The sequence below is a fragment of the Pteronotus mesoamericanus genome, unplaced genomic scaffold, assembly GCF_021234165.1.
Source record: "Pteronotus mesoamericanus isolate MK-2021 breed Mesoamerican mustached bat unplaced genomic scaffold, CSHL_Meso_final contig_73, whole genome shotgun sequence".
In the NCBI taxonomy this organism is placed as follows: domain Eukaryota; kingdom Metazoa; phylum Chordata; class Mammalia; order Chiroptera; family Mormoopidae; genus Pteronotus; species Pteronotus mesoamericanus.
This window is the reverse complement of record NW_026555245.1, coordinates 21,779,335-21,798,538: the sequence shown is the minus strand read 5'-3', so window position 1 is coordinate 21,798,538 and position 19,204 is coordinate 21,779,335. Positions and strand designations below refer to the sequence as shown.

Sequence of the window (19,204 nt, the reverse complement as noted above, 5' to 3'; positions counted from 1 at the left end):
TTTTAAAAATTACAATGAAGAATGCATTCTATACATACTAATTTTTAGTTAGCCGTAATGATACAGGATTCAGCAGTCTATTTACATAAAACTCCATTTTTATTCAATTTACAAAAGCAAATAAATAAGAAACTACATTAATTTGCACAAAACCTGTTTCATTTCATGATCAGCGTGACCATTTCTGTTACTTTATGACCAAGCCAATACACCTGTCTTCCTCTATGAAGACTGCTTGAATTTGGAAAGAAGAGCAAGCCCTGTCTTTATTCCAAGAGTGAGTATATATAGGCATGCAGAATCCAGCATAAAACCTTCTAAGTTATAGTACAAGCCTTAAAATATGAACAGTGTCTTTGAGTATATTTACACGAGAGTATTCACAAAAAAGATAAAGTTCTTTGATATAAAACAGTTTAGTGGTATCTAAGAGCATAATTAATAAGAACCCCTCAGACCTCCGCCTGCACTGACCTAGCAGGAATCAAGTGCGCACACCAACTCAGGAAGACATCTCCCATCAGTTCAGGACTGGGGCTTAGCAGGCAGGAACAGCCGGGGGCACATCTCCCTCACACTGGCATGTGCTATGCCAAGGCAGGAGGCCCAGTTAGAACCCAGTGCTCTCGATCCAAGGGAGCATTACAGGTGGCTCAGGTACCTGATGAACTACAGCAAGCACCTTAGCGTTTATTTTTAAAAAGCAGTCTAGACACACGCTGAACCAGAAAACAGGTAAGCTATATGTTAGTGAAAAAGTAAGCTCATCTGGGCAAAACAATCCCTATGGTTTAAGAGTTACCAACCTTTAAGAATAAAACCAAAATATTCTCATGTACATCTGTACAGTATTCTTTATTTCTATTGAAGCTTAAAAAAATTTTATGAAAGATGAGTTAGCCTGATACCACATTTTTATGAAGTCAGATTTCTTAGAGGAGAGTTAGTTAAAATTTAATACCTTATCAGAATTTCTGAGCTGAGCTCTCCCTGGTTAAATCAACTAGGTCACAGTGTCCTCAGTTGAACACATGCTGCTGCTAAGTAATTAATACTGCCCGTGGTGACGGCACCCCACTCTCATTAGGACACAGAACAGTCGTAAGTCCCATCCTGTAAAGGTTCGTCCTCCTCTGCTCGGGTTGTGTCCTCCTCTTTCCGGCTGACCAGGCTGTTACCTCCAACCTCACCCTGGGGGAGGCTTCCGTGGCCTGAGCAGGCCCTGCTCTCCTCTGCCCGGGGGCTAGTCTGTTCAGGAGTCTTACCCACAGTTACGGGCTGGAAGGCTTCAGGTTGGACCTGCTCTTCTGTTATCTCACTGAGCTTCTGCAGTTGTGGCTTAATGATGTTCAAAAATGGCTTATATCCAGGACTAAGTAGAGGAAAAAGGAAATTAGTTTTCATCTGCTGTTTTCAAAAGGCTCCGTAGAGTGTTACGGATAAATTCCTACTAAACACTGATACAGTAAAGTCAGTGAAAGATTATGGGGAGAGACGAGAGCACAAGGAGGTAGGAAGGGAAGGTTTCTTATGTGTCCTGGCCAGCATAGAGGGGGCTGCATACAGCATTAGCGTTAGTCTTAAATTTCTGAGCACTAGGAGCAAATTATGTAGTATTATAATTAAAAATCATATTCCACAATGTAAGGACTGACAGGAATTTAGACTTGAAAAAAATTTCAGAGAACATAAATGCATTTATCAATTAAGGAAAATTAGATCCAAGTAAGGGAAGACCCCAAATCCACACATAATTGGTGACAAAGGGCTAGAACCCAAGGCTCTAACTTTATCCACTACTTTTTTTAATATTCTAGATCATCCTATTAAAAGTTTTATTACCACCTACTACTCTTAACTTGGGGCTTTCTATTAATTGCCATGGGATGTTAAATTTACATGGACTTTAAGTTTTCATCTTTTCAAGTAGACATTTTTAGGTTATTATCTTTAATTCCACAGGACTATAAATTCCAAGCTCCAGTCTTAATTCTAAGATCATCTATACAGAAGTCAGTGACACACGCTCCCACTTTAAAATGACCAACACTATCTCACTGGACACTATTTCAATGTTTGGTACAGAAAAGTAACTAAAGAAAATGGTCTTAAAAATGAATATATGAAAGCATTTTTATGTTGACCGACATAAAAATCTCCATATAAATGAACCAGAGCTAAGCCTTAATGTGAAAGAACAGCCAAGAAAGCCCGAGGAAACCAGGACTTACCAGTCTGTAGAAGCCCATCGGTCCACCGCATGCAGCCCTGTCTTTATGTTCTGTAACATCTCTCCATCTACCTCTGTAGTCTGTATAATAACCAAAATCTGGTTTATTACTGAGGATTCTCTAAGAATCAAGCCTATGACAATGCACCAGTCCAGACATCCTGCCTCCATGAAGATGTGTAGCAAATACCTACAAAGAAACAAGATAACTGAGAAGGAGATAATGGAGCTACCCAGAATCTATAGATGTTCAGAATGGCAATCATTATCAGGACAGTAGCCCCCGTACCTTATGTGCCCAGATACCCCAAGTAGGCATTCTGTGCTTTCAAAATTCTGAGACTCACCGAAGCTGGACCTGAGATTTGTGAGGCCCTTTACTCGCCAACTCCATGGAGATGTGCTCTAGCTCTGACTGCGTTAAACTGAGTGTGGAGAAATTTTCATCCACCATTGTCCAGTCCCCATCCACCATAGAGCTACTTTCAGTCAAGTCGGTGGCTGAACCAATACTGCACTCATCACCTGGTGAAGAAGTGCCAAAAGTTATAAACTAACTTCATGTAGAAATTTTTTTTTTTTTAATTTTAAATATTGGCAGTTCTTAGATGTTGATTACTCTTGGAGAGTTTGAAACCAAAATACTACATCCACTGCTAAAATTCCCATGCTATATTAAGAGTAGATGTTTTTTAAAAAGTCATTAGAAAGATAAGCATTATGTGCCTTTAGATGGAAAAACATGCTACTACCTATTAAAAAAATAGTGATAATCTGAACAATTGACAAGAAATACAGAGGAAATTGTTAAACTAAACCTGAAGATGCAATCACCAAAATCCACATTATGAGAAAATCCATGAGGCAAGTTTCTTCAATGAAGAAATTAGGAGAAAAAAATGAGAGGGGAACAATCACTAAAAGAATTAAAAACATAACAAGCACAATGTATGAGCCTTGATCTTGATTCAAGTCATGAAAGACAATTATGAATTATGAAACAATCGGAAATCTGAATACTTACTGAATTATTTTATGGTATTAAGGAATTGTTAAATTTTTAGAGAGATAATGGTATGGCTATTTTTAAAAAGAGTCCTTTTAGAGATACATACTGAAATACTCGCAGATAAAATATATCATTTTGGATTTGGTTCAAAAATACAGGTGGGAAAAGTGTATGAAACAAATCTGGTCACGAAGCTGGGTGATGGAAGTGTGTGGGGGCCAAAGGATACATTACACTATTATATAAACTTTTGAAATATGTCCGAAATATGTTTAAAAAGTCCTTTTAAAAAAGCAATGGTACCATCTCATGTCCATTATGATGGCTAATTTTTTTTTTTTTAAAAGTAAGTGTTGGTAAGGACATGGAGAAACTGGAACTCTTGTCAACACTGGTGGGCATGTAAAATGGTACAGCTGCTATGGAAAATACTATGAGTCCTCAAAAAAAAAAAATTAAAAAGAATTACCATACGATCTGGCAATCCCACTTCTGCTTATGTACCCCAAAGAATTGAAAGCAGGGTCTCAAAGAGTGTACTCCTATGTTCATTGCAGCATTATTCACAATAACCAAAAGGTGGAAGCAACCCATGTGTAAATCAATAGATGGCTAGATAAACAAAATGTGGAATATACATACAATGGAACTCTACCTAAAAAAGGAAGAAATGTTCCTGCACGATACAACAGGGAAGAATTCTGAGAACATTAGGCTGAGTGAAATAAGCCTGTTACAAAAAGGCAAATACTGAGATTCTAGTTATATGAAGTATCTAAAGTAGTGAAATTCAGAGAGAGAGAAAATAGAATGCTATTTGCCAGTAGTTGGGGGAGGCAGGAATGGAGAGTTATTATTAAATGGGTAGGGCGTTTTAGTTTTGTAAGATAAAAAGAGTTCTAGAGATTGGTTGCACAACCATGTGAATTGAAAACACTACTAACTGTACATATAAAAATGGTTAAGGTGATAAATTTTATGTGTATTCCACCACAAAAAAAATTAACAGCATCTATAAGCCTACATACATAGCAGAAGCTCAGGTAATAGTATGAAGACTGGAAATCAAACTTCAGGTGAATAAAACTTGGCCATTCAGAAAACTTCAGAAAATCATATATTAATTGCTACTTAAGGCTCCTGTAATTATATAGACCTAAGCAGTCTAAATCACTTAAAAAATTCCTCCATTTTTAACTTACCCATTACTAAAAGAACAGGTTTGGCACACATTTTTTGGTAAATGACCAGATAGTAAGTATTTTGGGTTTTAAAGGCTAAGAGGCAAAATTAAGGATATTATATAGGAAGTTGCAGAGAAAAAGAAAATGTTCACGTTTTAAAATCAATGAAATAAAAAGATAACTGAGTACAATTTGTGATGATACAAGTATACTTATGAGAAGAATGCAGTTTTTTATATGAGAATAGACAAAATTTTGTTTACCTGAGGTTCAAAGTTAGTATGTCTGTATCATTAAAGTTGACTGTAAAAGTTCATCTATTAGTGCTGATCTGTAATAAGATTTTATGTTTCATTTTGCCTAAAATAAATATGGTGAAGTATAGTCAAGGCCAATTTGGCCTTGTCCTAGTGACTGTCCACACATTGCCAGCAAATACTAAAGGGCAATCCTCAAAGAAACAGCTTCAAAGAAAAGAGTGAAACTCTCCGAAGTGCGCGTAGTCTTTCTTCCAAAGGAAGTGAAGAAGAGCTAGGATTTAAAGTGACATTTACCTTTGTTAGATAAAGGTGATAGAAAGGCGTCTTGCATTTGTGGTCCATGGGATGAGGCTGTGTCTATCTCCTGATGGGTAGGGCCAATGTTGCTGAGCCAGCTCTGACTTCGTTGGACATTAGAGATGCCAGCATCTATCTCAAGGTTTGAAAAAGGGCCCGCTGACTGAGACTTTAACAGCTGCTCTCCCACTGCAAGGCAGGTCCAAAACAAAGGGGGAAAAGGGGAATTCAAGATGCGCACAGTCATTGCCAGTTCTGGTCTTCCAGCTACTCTTCCCCCCACTCTCCCAATACTAGAATTTCAAAGCTAATTACTCTACTACACTGCATCATCCACCCATAAACCAGGGATGTGGTACCGGAACAGAAAGGACTGACTATATAATGCCATCTAATAGTCATCTGATATCATCATATCTTACTAGAACTAGGCAAAATTTTATTCTGTTCATCTTTCAAATAATTTTTCTTGGATCTGAGATGATATGAAGTTTCCAAATGCCATAATAAAAGGCTTTTGTTTGTTGAATTTTCTTAAGAGATCATTAGAACAGTCTTCCTTAAAAAAACCTGAACTAAAAAACTATCTTTTTTCTTTATTCAAAATGTAGTTTAACTTTGTCTTTTCCTAGTTTAGAAGATGGGCTCTCAAAGATGCATTTTTTCCCATTTCTTTGGAATGAGTCCTGTCAGGTAAATAACATTCAGTTTCTTTTGATTAATCAATTGCAAAACTCCTTCCTACAGTAAGTGTGGTAGCTTCTATATTCAGTCAATTCTCAACTTGTTGGTAATCTGAGATAACAATGGTTAGATTTATGAATTAGATTTCAAGGTCACGAGTCTCTGAGACACAGGTTTCACTTTATTTACATCCTTGATCAAATGGTGGATGATCGACTGGTGTACAAAAACTTGGCTTTTATCTTTTCCTGAGTGTGGAATGAAAAGACTTTTTTGAATATGAACTAATAGCAAAACTTCTAAATACTTGGAAGTAAAATATAACTCTTATAAGTGACACAAAATCTGTATTACCTGTTCGGAATTTTCCATTCTTGAAAGGAGAACTGATAGAAGAGGCTGGGATGATGGGAAAGGGCCACAGGAAATCTTTGTGGAGTCTCTTCAGGGCTATCACGAAGTTGTCTACCCGAGCAGCTCGGACACGTTCCTTGCAGAGCCAGCTAATTAGTTCAAAGCCCAGCTGAGCTGCAAAGCAACCTAGGTCCTTTAGCCGAACTTCTTCTAAGAGACGCCGAGCATGTCTCCAGAGCATCATGTCAATATACATGTTCTCTGCACAGTCGCTGTCTTTACTCCATCTGTAAGTGTGAACACAATAACACTATAGAAAAATCTTTCCTGGTAGGCTTCACTTTCTTTTTTGTAGTAGCACTGATAATGCTGAAAAGGAAGTAAGAGATCCAAGGTCTAATTCTGATAAGGAGGAAAATTAAGGTTTAGGTGTTCTCCATGTGATACCACAACCCATTGAACAATACCTGGAACACAGCAGGCACTCAAAACATATTTGTAGAATGAGTACGTGGAATAGGAAAAAACAGAAGACAAAGCCAAACCTGGAAAAGGGTGGTAACTGCTTGAAGGAAAGCAAGGGAGCAAACAAATGCTGTATTTTAAAAGATCAAGGAAAAGGAGAGTGGAAATCAGATCAAAGCAACTAAGGAGAAGAAAAGTGAAATGGAATCTTCCAGTGTGAGTTATACAGACAAAAAAAAAAAAAATTGAAATCAGCAACTTGACTGAGTATCTGTCATCCCTCACTCACATGAGCTGATGGATGTGGTGGACCTGGTGTGGTAACCGTAATGTGGGGCTTCCAGTGAGAGGCAGAATTGGGGCAGGGCTGCCTGCATTCAGATCTTAGCTCTGTCACTTATTAGTTGTGTGAACACAGCCAAGTTTATTTTCTGGGCCTCTGTTTTGTCACCTAAGCAATGTGGGTAGCAACAGTATCTACCCTTTACAGTTGTGGAAAGGATTAAAAGACCTGTGCATGTAAATGCTTTGAACCATACCTAGCACATAGTGAACACTTAGAATGCATTGGCTTGTATTTCAATTCAGGGTATGGCTGAGAAGCTACTGTTTGCCTGATCATGGTTTACAGGTTGCATTTTACTTGTATATAGCCCATGATTGTGTATATGTCATGACTGGGGGTGATATTAAGGGCTGTGATAAAAAAAGAGCAATTAAACATCACAATAAAAAATATTCAATAAGCTTCAACTATCTGCCAGGCACTGTACGGACAATACAAACAATATAAAAGGATTAGGGAGGAGAAAAATCAAGAGCCAAGAACATGCAACACAGGAAGGAATACAAGGACCTCACAAACCAGAGGAAACTGCATTTTATAATGTTCACTGTGTATTCAGTTAACCTCTCGGGAGCAATGACCCATCCATGGGTGATGCAGGTTTCAGTCTCCAGCTACACTTCCTCTTTGCTCTCTGACTGTTTTAATGGCTTCTCCAATCAGAAGAGTCACAGGAGAGTCAAGTACACAAGGATTAAAACAAGGATTAAATTTTTACTTTCTGTCAAGAGGTAGGTATAGTTAGGAAGGAGAATAAAGCTTTTGACAGAAGGCTTTTGGATTTTCTGCAGCTTTATTATCTTCCTTTTTATTCTATTATCAGAAGTAATTTAAAGTTAATTGCATTCAGAACAGGTGTATCAAAACCTACTCTACAAGGGGCAGAAACTAAACAAAGAATAAAGAAGTGAACTTTAGAGGCAGAAAAAATAGAAGTCTTTTGTGTGGTCTCTAAACTTTTTGGAAATTGGAAAAGGAAGTGCAATTGGATCAAGTGGTTGTTTTCATGAGATCTGACTGTACAAATGCCTCGAAGTAATGTGTGTCACAGAATGCCCTAAAAGCAGTAACAGCTTTTTATTCTTTTACCTTTTTCCAGAAGGACCAGATGGCATACTTAGTGTTTTCTGTAAGCTGAATTTATTAGCAGGTATACTTTCAGCTGACTGGGATAAACTTATACTTCGATTCCTGAAGAACTCAAATCCACCGCTTGAACTGGGTAGGTCCTAAGAGTACACACAATGTGCAGTACAGTTAGAGAAAGATGCCACACGGGTATATGGCCCAGAGAAGCTGTGCAATTTTGCAAATAACCTGAACTGTAGGCGTGGATGGAGGTGTCTCAGATTCTCCAGAGCCGATAGCTTTAAGAAATCGTATCATGTGTCGACATAAGTCCCACTTGCCTTGCTCCAGGGCGGTGTTGAACAGAAGGGTGGCATGTTGCCTACTTACTGCTGGGACTTCCATATTCTACAAAAACAATCACAGAAAACAAGGATCCTTTTATACTGCAAATAATCTGAGAAGCTATGAGCCGCTCTATCTCCATGGTTCCCTAAACCCAGGGAAGAAATGAAACTGCAACACTAGGGGACAGCAAAATTCCACACTATAGGGAAACATCTATTATTATGCTGTGGGGAGTGGGGGAGACTCAAACCCATTAATGGTTATTATGTTTCTTATGTAACATTCAATACTCTTGTGTAATATGTACATGTTTTATGTACTGTAATACATAATACTACATTTATTCAATAATATTATTCAAAATAAAATTGTAAACTCATTAATCTGTTTTAGGCCTATTTATTGACAAACAGGATTTTTAAAACCCTGCAGTGCCAATTTATGATAATCAAAGAAATTTTCTGTCATTTGATAAGACTGCTTTCTTCAAAAGGAAAGATATAGACGGAACAGAAAACTGGACTGTATCAATTCCTTAAACACACTCAAAGTACCAAAACAGGGCCTTCCTTTCCCCTCCCAGATTTAAGCTCATTAATTCTTGTACCTTTACAAGAAGAGAGCTGTTACCTGTAAGATAATAAGGTAAGAGGCAGCTGTGTCCAAATCCTGAGCCATCAAACATTCCTCAAACAAGTCCTTGGGGTTTCCAACGGCTGCAAAAAGGTAATTCCACAGGGCATATTCAGTCTTCCTGGCACAATGAACAACTGTCTGCAGGAAGAGTGGGAACTCGGTGATAAATTTCGCCACAGTGGGAAGCAGAGGGTCGGGAATGGGTTCCCGTGAGGTAGCTTCTTCTTCCAGCACTTCATGGAGCATGAGCTCCAGCACGTGAGGGAAGTAAGGTAATGCAGAACAGGACTGGGCTAAGAGCAAGGCTTGCTCCCCAAGATTCCTGACCAGCAGCTGACGCAGAATGTGGTGGAGGTAGATCTGAGAGGTTCTCTCCACAACACAGAAAGGGAAGAGCACCTCCAGCTGTTCCCTAGCACTGTTCCGAGTATACAAAGAATCATAGAGTAAAGTGTCATTGACAGCACCAAGGACTAATGCATCTTCAAACAGCACAGCCAGGGGGTAAATATTGATGTGGAAAGGCAGCATGATCCGCTGGGACAAGAAGGAATGGGGCTTGCGGTGATCCCTAGGGAAGAGAGGGAGCCAGACTTTCATGCCTGCACCTCCACAGCTCAGCCAGAGGGCCTCCAGAAGATGGCGCTTTTGTTTATTTGCACGACACGTAGTCCACACATTTTCAACAGACTGGGCTAGTACAACAGGAGGACAGAATGGCAGCTGGAAAAAAGAGAGAGAAATCAGTTCTTTCCTGTTAAATCTATAGGTTAAGTTCCTAGGTACTACTTTCCCAAGTCTTTCAAATTGAGAGTTCAACTTTTTGGGAAAATTAGAGTAATTTATTTAGAATTAGAGTTAATAATAGTAGCCTGGTCTTCCAAAGTATGTCTACTTAAATCAAAAAACAACAACAAAAATATCTAGGAACTTCACCTGTTTTTACTATTATCCTATTAGAATCTGGAAATAGTACCTAAGCAATAACATCTGGAGTACAGAATATTTTATCATTTTGGGACCTTATCCTTCACCCTTCACAAACACCCAGAGACTTAAGACTAATTTTACGTACTTTCTCCGATTCCAAATCACAGGACAATACTCTCCTCCTGAATTCTTTTATTTCTGTATCCTAAGCCCATATATTCTTAATGTTCTAAATGACTTGCACATGACTCACAAGTTTCCTTTGGTTAGGGTTACTGTCCTTCTCCCGGATCTGAGGGCCCGATCTGTCCCTCTGCATCATGATGAGCTGTCCTGCAAGGTTTAGCATAATGCTCTCTGCATCACGAGCCTGAAAAAAACAAAACAAAACTTAATGCATACCAACTTATAGGTATATTTTCAACATTTTCTCCTCAATTCCTAAGGTTTACAGGTTAAATGATGAACAATATTGAGTATGCACTATGTTCAGCCATTCTGTTAGGCTCTGTGTGTATGTACAAGAAGCTTTCTGGCTAGGGTAGGAAATGCTTAACACAATTCAATTAATGAACAAATGAAAATAAAATTGAGGGCTGAACTGAATTATCCTGGAGAAACTAATAGAACTTTGGAAGTTCATGAAAAAGACAGTTCACTTCAGTGATCGAGGTGGCATAGCTAAGGATGAGGTGGTGCTTGAAGGATGAGGACGGGGAGACAAAAGGTTTGGTGCTCTAATTCAAGAATACAGTGAAGATGACACGGAGAGGACAGAACAATTCTTTTGGAAAAGGGAGAACAATCTGTCAAGATTAGGGGTATTATCAGAAAAATACTGGATGGTAACAGACCTTCAGTTGGAAGAATAGCAATTTGACTTAAAAACAAAAGCTTACTGATATCTTACACATAAAGGGTAGAAAAAAAGAACTGAATTAAAGATGATTTCCGGGTATTGAATCTAGGTGGGTGCTAGAAAAGTTGAGGTTATCACTGATGGAAGTTAGGAGAAATTGATTTAGCAAAGGAAAACTGAAGAGTTTTATTTTGTTGCCCATTAAATTTGAAAGAATCTTAAGATTTTTCAAGTGAAAGTATTGTTGAGAATGACTGAACAACATACTAATATGCCAGGTCATAACCATAAAGGTGAGGTTGATAAGCTGAAAGAAACGTGAGTTTTTGAGGCAAAGTATACAGGGATGAGACAGCAGAGGGCTATCATCTACGCTTTTGAAGGCAAGAAGAGAAACAGGAGAAGCACAATGTCACATAAACCAAAGAAAAGAATTTTAGGAAGGAAAAGATGACTATTCAGAAGACTTGGGATGGTGCTCCAGCTTTGACACTTGCTACCAGGATGAGTTCAAGCTGCCAATGTCATTTAGGCACCCTATGTAGTCTACCTGCAACATACGCAGTTATACAAATTGCTCTTTTGTATTCCTTCCAGACATTACATGGGATTGTGTATAAAAGAAATGGCAAAAGCGTCCAGAAGATTCATGGACTCGTCATTCATTTTTTGCTTTAGGCCATGTGCAGGTAGGTTATAAGAATCATATGAACTGTTGAAATTAAAAAGAAAACAACACAAAATCTTCAAGCAACTTTAGCCCAAGGACTTTACTTGAAATCATCAGTTCCCCATTTAGCACATGACATGAAAATTAAATATTTGACTATCTGTCCATAACACATGAGAAACAGCAAATAAGATGTAGGTAGGAAAAGGAAAAATGGAAATTTAAGAGGTATGTGGACCTTCATGTCGCATCACCCCAGGAAGCATCCTGCATCTGGTTCTCGCACTTGCAGTGATGATAAGATTTATTACTAACACTTGTGTAGGACCGCCTCACCCTTTCACTGTCAAGTTCCCACCAACCTTACATCTGATTGTTTCACCTAATGATAACCACTGCCTGAATCAATTATTTCCTCAGGTCATTCTTTAACCCTTACAATCCTTCCACATTTTTTACCTAGAATTCTTCCATAAATCACAACTTGCCCTATCAACTAGAACTATATGGTTACCATGAAATATAGTTTGAAGAGAGGATGGGACCTACATTTTAAAGGCATTTAATGAAAGTGACTTAATAGGAAGCAAAAGACAGAGCAGACAGGGATGACAAGTCTACATAGAATTTTCCTATGAAAATGGGTTCCATAGTGACATGAAGTTTGGAAATCACTGGTATAATAGAAGAAGCCTTGTTGTAAAAGGTATGCAACCTGGGTCGTGGTAGCACCAGTACATACTTTACCCAGCAACTGTGGCATTATCCTTTCTCTTTCTGCGTGATTATCTAATGGAGTCCTCTAAACTCTATGTTCATCCCACTCCTCTCCATCCTTTTTATCACTGCCCAAGATTGGGCCGCTAACGCAGTTCACCTAGATCATTACACTGGTCTCCTAGCTGCTCTCCTTACATCCAGTTATAGTTAGAATAAATGTTATAAAGTTTAGATGTATTAATGCCCAACTTAAAACATTTTCGACTTTAAGATAAAGTCTGAAGTCTGTATTTTCAATAGGACTCATATACTGACATTCCATGTTTCAGTTACTCTGAAATTCTTCCAGTTCCCTGAATGTCATATTCTCTCTTACTGACCTATCGACCTTTACACTACTGTTCCTTCTGCCTGAAATCCCCACTCTTAGAAAAGTAAACAAGTGTTGACTTGTTCTTCTGGTTTCAATTTAAACAGTATAGGAATCTTCTCTGATTTCTTCGACTACTCCAGGTTTTTGTTATACACTCTTAGTAGAGTGACCTGTACTACTTTTTGGTACACGCATCACAATTATAATTACGTATGTAATTATTTCTTTATTCTTGCGCAGAAACATGTTTATTTAGTTTGTCACTGCTACTCAGCAACTACAAACAAGGCATATTCTAGGCACTTAGTATTTACTTACTGAACAAATAAATGGTTCATGATATCAACTTAAAAAACTAAAAACTGAAATGAAAACCCCAGAGTCCTAACGAATGGTACCTGCTGTGGCATCTTCAGGGTGATTCCATTCTCTGTACTCACTGACGTCAGAGTGACAGATACCACCAGGAAAGGGTGAGGAATGTAACGTGACATGGAGACTTCCTGAAGGACCTGAATACCAGCAGTAGTATTTGGACTGCAAAAAATAAATAAATAAATAAGGGCAGGCAAAGAAGAAAAAACCTACACACCTCAACAACAATGTTAGTGAGGCTGCTCCCCGCGATGCCCTGCTACTACTGCCACTACATTTCACACTTATGGAGGCCTCAATGCTGTCGTCCTGTCGCTCCCTCTTCCCCAACTGTCCTTTAGACAGCAGACTGACAAGGTTGAGGCATCCAAAGAACACATGGAGATGAGGAAGAAAGAGAGAGAGATGTGAAAGGGAAGAAAATGCTAGGGAAGAAGCTATAAAAATAGCTTATTTAGTTGAGAAAAAGATATGGAGTCTATCTAGGCTACTAAGATTTCTTAATTTTTATCTTTACTGCATAATCACTATGCTACTTCACCAAATACATACTTCATGGCTGCTCAAAAATGAAACAAACAAAAAACACCTGAGAGCAAAGTAAAACTCAAAAGGCATGTTTTAAATGCTGCAAGCCAACCAGATGCCAAGAAGAATACAGGCAACACATAGGACTGTCAGTTTTTCCTGCTCCAGACTACGGCCATCTAGCTCAGTGGAAAATATGAGTCTTCTGGGGACATGCTTCCTAAGGCCTTAAAACTGTGAAAATCCTTTAAATTTCCCAAGTGTCTGGAACACGTGGGGAATTACTAACCACTTGTTTTAAAGGCTGTGAAAAAATTAGAATCTAAATGGTTCACTCTATCCCGAATTAGATATACATATATTTTTTTCAAATGAATCCAGTAAGATTACCTGAAGAAGTAAGTGCAGGCTTATTTATATATTTACTTATTTTGGTAGCTAAAGAAGAACTACCATATGAATATCACTAATTTAAATTCCTTGCTTTTTAACTCCTAAAACAGAAAAACTAAACATAAAATTAGAGTAACTATTTTAAAAACTGAAAACTACAGAGGAAACACGAAACACAGGAGCAGAAAGTGACATCATATGCTATGGACTTACCCATCAGATTTTCTTTCAATACTGTAAAGGCATATTGAACAGTCTGCTCTAAACACTATTACCATGTCCCGGAAGACACTAAGCAGCAATGTCTCTGCTTGTGCTTTGGTGACGTGAGCAAAGGCATTGTCCAGATTAGATGTTCGTAAGTAAACTCTCAGCTACAGAAAACAAAAATAAAATTGGAAAAACAAGACACATACCAGAAATGACTAAAGCCATGCTGTTTAGACATGCTATTTATCTACTGATGTTTTTTCAAGTAAGAGAAGTTAAAAGACTAATCTGAGCATTACTGGTAAATGGATATTTGTATTTTGACAAGAAAGGCTCATTCTACAAACTGAAAGATGAAGTGATCAAAACTGAGACTGTACTATTCTGTATAATAGTCTTTTTAGATCTGAATATTTAGACCTGATTTAAGGAGATCAGCAATTTCTCAAAAAATAAGCATACAAATCAATAAATTAATAAATCTCTAAGGACGGCCACCCTTAAAAACTTTTCTGCTTTCAACTTTTTAGAAACTATTTACAAACTTTAGAGAATGTCTAACAGCTAAAAGTCATTAGAAAAATATATCCAGAAGTCCTGATTATTCCTTTAAAACATTTTTAAAGTAGTAATCTGAAATGAAAATCCCCTTAACTAAAAATCTCTAGTTCTTGATTAAAAAAATTAAGTTTTCAATGTCATTTTTCTATAAAATCAAATAGTGCTTAATATCTTTAAAATATCACAGTATGTTATTTTTGAAAGAAAAAAACTTACCTCTTCTTGACGGTCGCTTATGTTATAACATGCAAGGACAATAAAGTCATTCCACCAGGCTAAGCCACCTGTCACAATCATATTTTGCTCCTTAAAAGAAAATTAAAAAAAAAAAAATTACCTTTATTTATGCTGCCAGAAATTACAATAAAATAATATTCTAAATAGATAACGAAAGTTGAAGTTATTTCTGCTCTATCTCATACTCCCAAGTAAGCATTACTCTAGGCCTTTAGTAATGATTCACATTCTATTGAAAAAATAAGCATTTCTATAAGTCAGAAAATACATCATTCAAAATAACTGGGTACCATGCAGCATCATTATTCTCAATTAAAGGATCTTGGTTTAAATTCTTGGTTTACCATTTATCAGGTGCTTGGCTCTGAATCCTAGTTTCTTTTATAAAATGGTTAACAATAGTGCCATAACGGTTTGTTAAGAGGATCAATGCATTAATATATGAAAGTATCTTCAAGTGCCTGGTACACAGTAGGCGCCCTTTCAGTGTTAATTTCCTCTCATTTCTTTCTATTTGATTCATGCAAAATTCAACTGCACCTGTTTGTACGCTACCCAAATATTCATATCACATGCAGACAAGACAGAGAATCTCAAATTTTGTTGTAATTTATTCTGGTCACATCTGATAAACTCAACCTGGACTGTAAGAGGTAAATCCTCAAGTTAAAGAATTGTAATATTTGTTCTTAATGAGAATTAAAAAACAAACCAACTATCTCAATACAAGATCCTTCTTCAAGTATCAAGTACTTGATCAGAATGGACTTAGACATACTCAGCATCATTTTTTAAATATTTGACTTTATTTCTAAATAAGTAAACAGTGATTTACATTGTAGTTATTTCATCCTGTTTTCCCCTTAAACTTTAAGAAATCAGTTTTTAATTTCAAAGACTGACCTGGGTAATGTTTCCAAAAAGTTTCCATTTTTTGGTGAGTAAAGAGTAATGTGCAAAGCCAAACTTGCCAACCACAGCAATATTCTGTCCAAGCTTATCAATAGCTGAAAACTGATTAAAAAAAAATTAAAAACTCTTCCTTGCAAACATAAATGCTTTATTAGATATAAAGAGCTTAATATTGCACTAGGCAAATAGACTATTATTAAATGAAATGTAAAATGCTAAATTTAAAAATCTGTATATTTATACACAACTTACATTTGGCTAAATTAAAGATGTTGTACACTAACAATGCACAAAGGAATCAGTATTAAAACTTTTACTTTCATCAATGCACCCACTGAAAGGCTCAATTGCCAGAATGCCTCTTGCAGCAAATGCTATCCAATGAAAATTAACACCAACAAAACAATACTCACTCGTATAGGCCAATTGCTCTCTAGATAGGTGCTGGAAATCTACAGAAAATAACACATCAGTTTGGTAAGACTTCTGAAATGGATTTAACCTTACAGCATTAACATCACAATATGAGATACACTTTCTTGTACATTTAAAGTGTTTCCAAATATGGGTATTATTAGCAGGTACTTGGAATTTACCATTTGTGTGCCAGCCAATATTTCACATCTCCTGTCTTAATCATTTCATTGTAAGTTTCTAGACGTCAGGATTTTCTTTTTTTTTCCTCTACACTATTTTTACTTGTTTTAAATATTGAACACAGTACACACAGACTGACAAAAGGTTTTTAGCGAAGCACCCATGGGGGTAGCCAAAAATTGTGCAGGTGAACACAATCTGGGCTTGCTGATCTGAACTATCCCCAAAACAACCTTACCTAATAAAATTAGAGCCCCAGCAAGAGTTTGGTATTTGCTTTTTATTATTTTTAAATTATTGTCATTAAAAAAAGCAATACATGCTTATATAATTTGAATATAAAAATGTACAAAGTACAAAATGAAATTCTCCTGTTGTATCATTTCTCAGGGATAACCATTGATAAGTTTTTACTCTATCTCTAAGAAAACATCCATATACATGTAAGATTGTATAAAAGCTACTATTTTTTACTGGGGTGTTCAACTTACTCATCTATAAGAAATTTTAGTATATTATACGTATTAACTCATTATCTGCAACGTAAGTAGTAAAAATAGCTTCTCATGTTGACTGCCTTACTTCTTTTATTCATGGTGTCTTTGTATCACTCTAACAAGAATTTTAACCTTAATGAATCCTCTATGAACTATCAGTGTAGATTAAGTAAATTCTAGTTTTATACAGCCTGTGACCTCTCTACTAGCCTATTGCTTAAGTAGTTTTCATGAGCACGTGGTGAATGTGGGGTGAAAATGAACAGAATGATAGAATAAGGGAAGAATCTCCTGGTCCTGGAAGAGAACCTTCAGTTGATTCAAATTTACTTTCATTTTACTCAAGGAAAAAGTATTACATATTCAAAAAAAAAAAAAAAGCCAAATTAAAAAGCCAAGTAAATGTCATCAGTTCTTTGTATAATATGAAGACAAAACAAAAACCAAATAAAAATGATATTCTGAAAACATCTGCATTAAGCTTGACAAAGTTTATTTATAAAACCATTTGTTGGACTTCACTTATTATCTAGTATGCCCACCTAAATTCTAAGTAAATTAATAGTTTTTAGTACATTAGAAATTTCTTAACTCCAGTGCTGGTTTGTAGAAGCGCCTCTACAGAATGAAAGGTAACAGTGTCACAGTACATGCCTGAAGAATGCTTAACTTGTATCTCAAAGGATATGCCGTACCACTCAGGCCAATGAATAAAATTCACTCTGATGGGTGTAATTAGTTAAGAATAATGGCAATCTAAGGTAATGATCGGATGCAAAATACAAGTTGAAAGTAGTGTTTTAGGAGGCTATACACAAAATTCTTTTTTTTGGATGAAGAAAAACAGTCATATGAAGGAGGATCTGGAGTATAACTGAGCCAGCCACTCATGACACCAAAAAAGAAACAAAGACACCCCCACCCCCGCCCCAGTATCTTGTTGTTGGGTGGGTAAAGCATGAGGTGGAGATCTCACTGCTGAAGTGGAAGATTCCAACATGAGGCGTTTCTAATCATCACAACCTAAATTGAGTCTTATCATACAATCACACTCTGATGAATATCTGTAGGGAAAAACAATTTATTCTTTTAACCTCCAAGGTGTATGCGGTCCCAAAAATGGCAAATGGTTTCTTTTCACAACTCAAAGTTTAAAATGCTTTATTTCTCATGCAATCCTGTGTTTGAAAATTCTATAATATGAGAATAAAAACTTCTATTTTTCCCCAGTAGGTCACCTTTTCTGATCTGTGCCACCTGAACTTTGAGTTCTACCCTAACGTTGAAAACAAGAAATGGCAGAAGTGACCTGGAGGGCATTTCGCTAAGTGAAATAAGCCAGTCAGAGAAAGACAAGTACCATGTGATTTCACTCATATGTGGAATCTAATAAACAGAATGAACAGGCAAAATAGAGACAGCCTCATAGACAGGGTAGGCTGACAGCTCTGGTGGAGGTGGCGGGGGGGTGAGAATGGAAGACTGGGAGGTGGAGAGACTGAGCAAAAAAGAAAAAAAAACACAGGGAAATGGACAATAGTGTGGCGATTGCTGGACAGGGGAGAGCGGGGAGGAAGTTTGGCGGGGGTGGAGGAGGAGGGCATTGCAGGGATAAATGGTGATAGGAGACCTGACTTGGAATGGTGAACACATAATACAGTCTACAGATGTGTTGTAGAACTGTGCCTGAAACCTGTATAGTTTTATTAACCAGTGTCACCCCAATAAATAAAAAGGAAAAAATAAAAAGAAATGGAAGAAGTACGGAAAAGAGGCAGGTAGTAAATAATGAAGAAACTCGTATCAGGGTTCCACACTCAGGGCACAAAAGTCACGCCACACCACTAAAAAACTGAGTGCTAAGGTACAGAATTCTCTACTCTTAACATTTTAGGATTCTTCAATGTCTCAAAGAACTGATTTTTTTCCTCTAAAATCATCTAGCTAAAACCCTGTCTCCTGCCTAGACGACTTTTGGCTGTAACTGGTGAGTTTGTGAGAGCCCTCTTCCTAGAAGATTTGATCTGTACACACCTGGTGTACAGGAATGACAGTAAATCGTTTATAAATAATATAGTTTTTAAAGTCCTCTCTGCTGACATCCTAACGTAGAGCCTAATACACTGTATTAGGTGTTTATCTCCCACATTTTGTGAAGTTTACTCTTTCCAAATAGTCAAGTTAACTATAAAACCAACAGCTCAGGACACTGGATAACGATTCATGTATCTTTTAGAAATAAATGTTTACATTATACAAATTACTGCATATTAAAATGCAATCAAAGAAGGAATAGACCATAAAACCACAAGGATACTATTGTGTTTGCTTTTAATTTCCTATTATTTTTCCTACATCTGTCAACAAACTATTTTCAAAATTTTTTAAATATATAGCTAGAAAAACTAAATTAAACAAACAAAGAAACAAAAAGCACCATCTTTACAAGCAGTTACTAACC

General features: G+C 37.0%; 2 protein-coding genes across 3 annotated transcripts in view; one reads left to right on the top strand and one right to left on the bottom strand.

Annotated features, from left to right (window-relative positions):
• Positions 1-1,983, top strand: part of ERMP1 (endoplasmic reticulum metallopeptidase 1) — a 61,837-nt gene extending 59,854 nt beyond the window's left edge. Inside the window, exon 16 of the mRNA XM_054583104.1 lies at positions 1,963-1,983. The gene's annotated coding sequence lies outside the window, so the exon portion shown is untranslated. The remainder of the gene's footprint in view (positions 1-1,962) is intronic.
• The window catches only part of RIC1 (RIC1 homolog, RAB6A GEF complex partner 1), a 126,566-nt gene continuing 107,766 nt past the window's right edge, over positions 405-19,204 (bottom strand). For both annotated transcript variants that reach the window (XM_054583099.1, XM_054583100.1), the window contains exons 13-26: positions 16,063-16,101; positions 15,641-15,751; positions 14,717-14,806; positions 13,943-14,103; positions 12,832-12,970; positions 10,065-10,181; positions 8,876-9,604; positions 8,147-8,305; positions 7,919-8,058; positions 6,019-6,305; positions 4,978-5,169; positions 2,578-2,755; positions 2,232-2,420; positions 405-1,372 (exon numbers count right to left, since the gene is read on the bottom strand). In XM_054583099.1, coding sequence (XP_054439074.1) covers positions 1,084-1,372; positions 2,232-2,420; positions 2,578-2,755; positions 4,978-5,169; positions 6,019-6,305; positions 7,919-8,058; positions 8,147-8,305; positions 8,876-9,604; positions 10,065-10,181; positions 12,832-12,970; positions 13,943-14,103; positions 14,717-14,806; positions 15,641-15,751; positions 16,063-16,101 — 2,820 coding nt within the window. In that variant the 3' untranslated portion in view covers positions 405-1,083. The remainder of the gene's footprint in view (positions 1,373-2,231; positions 2,421-2,577; positions 2,756-4,977; positions 5,170-6,018; positions 6,306-7,918; positions 8,059-8,146; positions 8,306-8,875; positions 9,605-10,064; positions 10,182-12,831; positions 12,971-13,942; positions 14,104-14,716; positions 14,807-15,640; positions 15,752-16,062; positions 16,102-19,204) is intronic.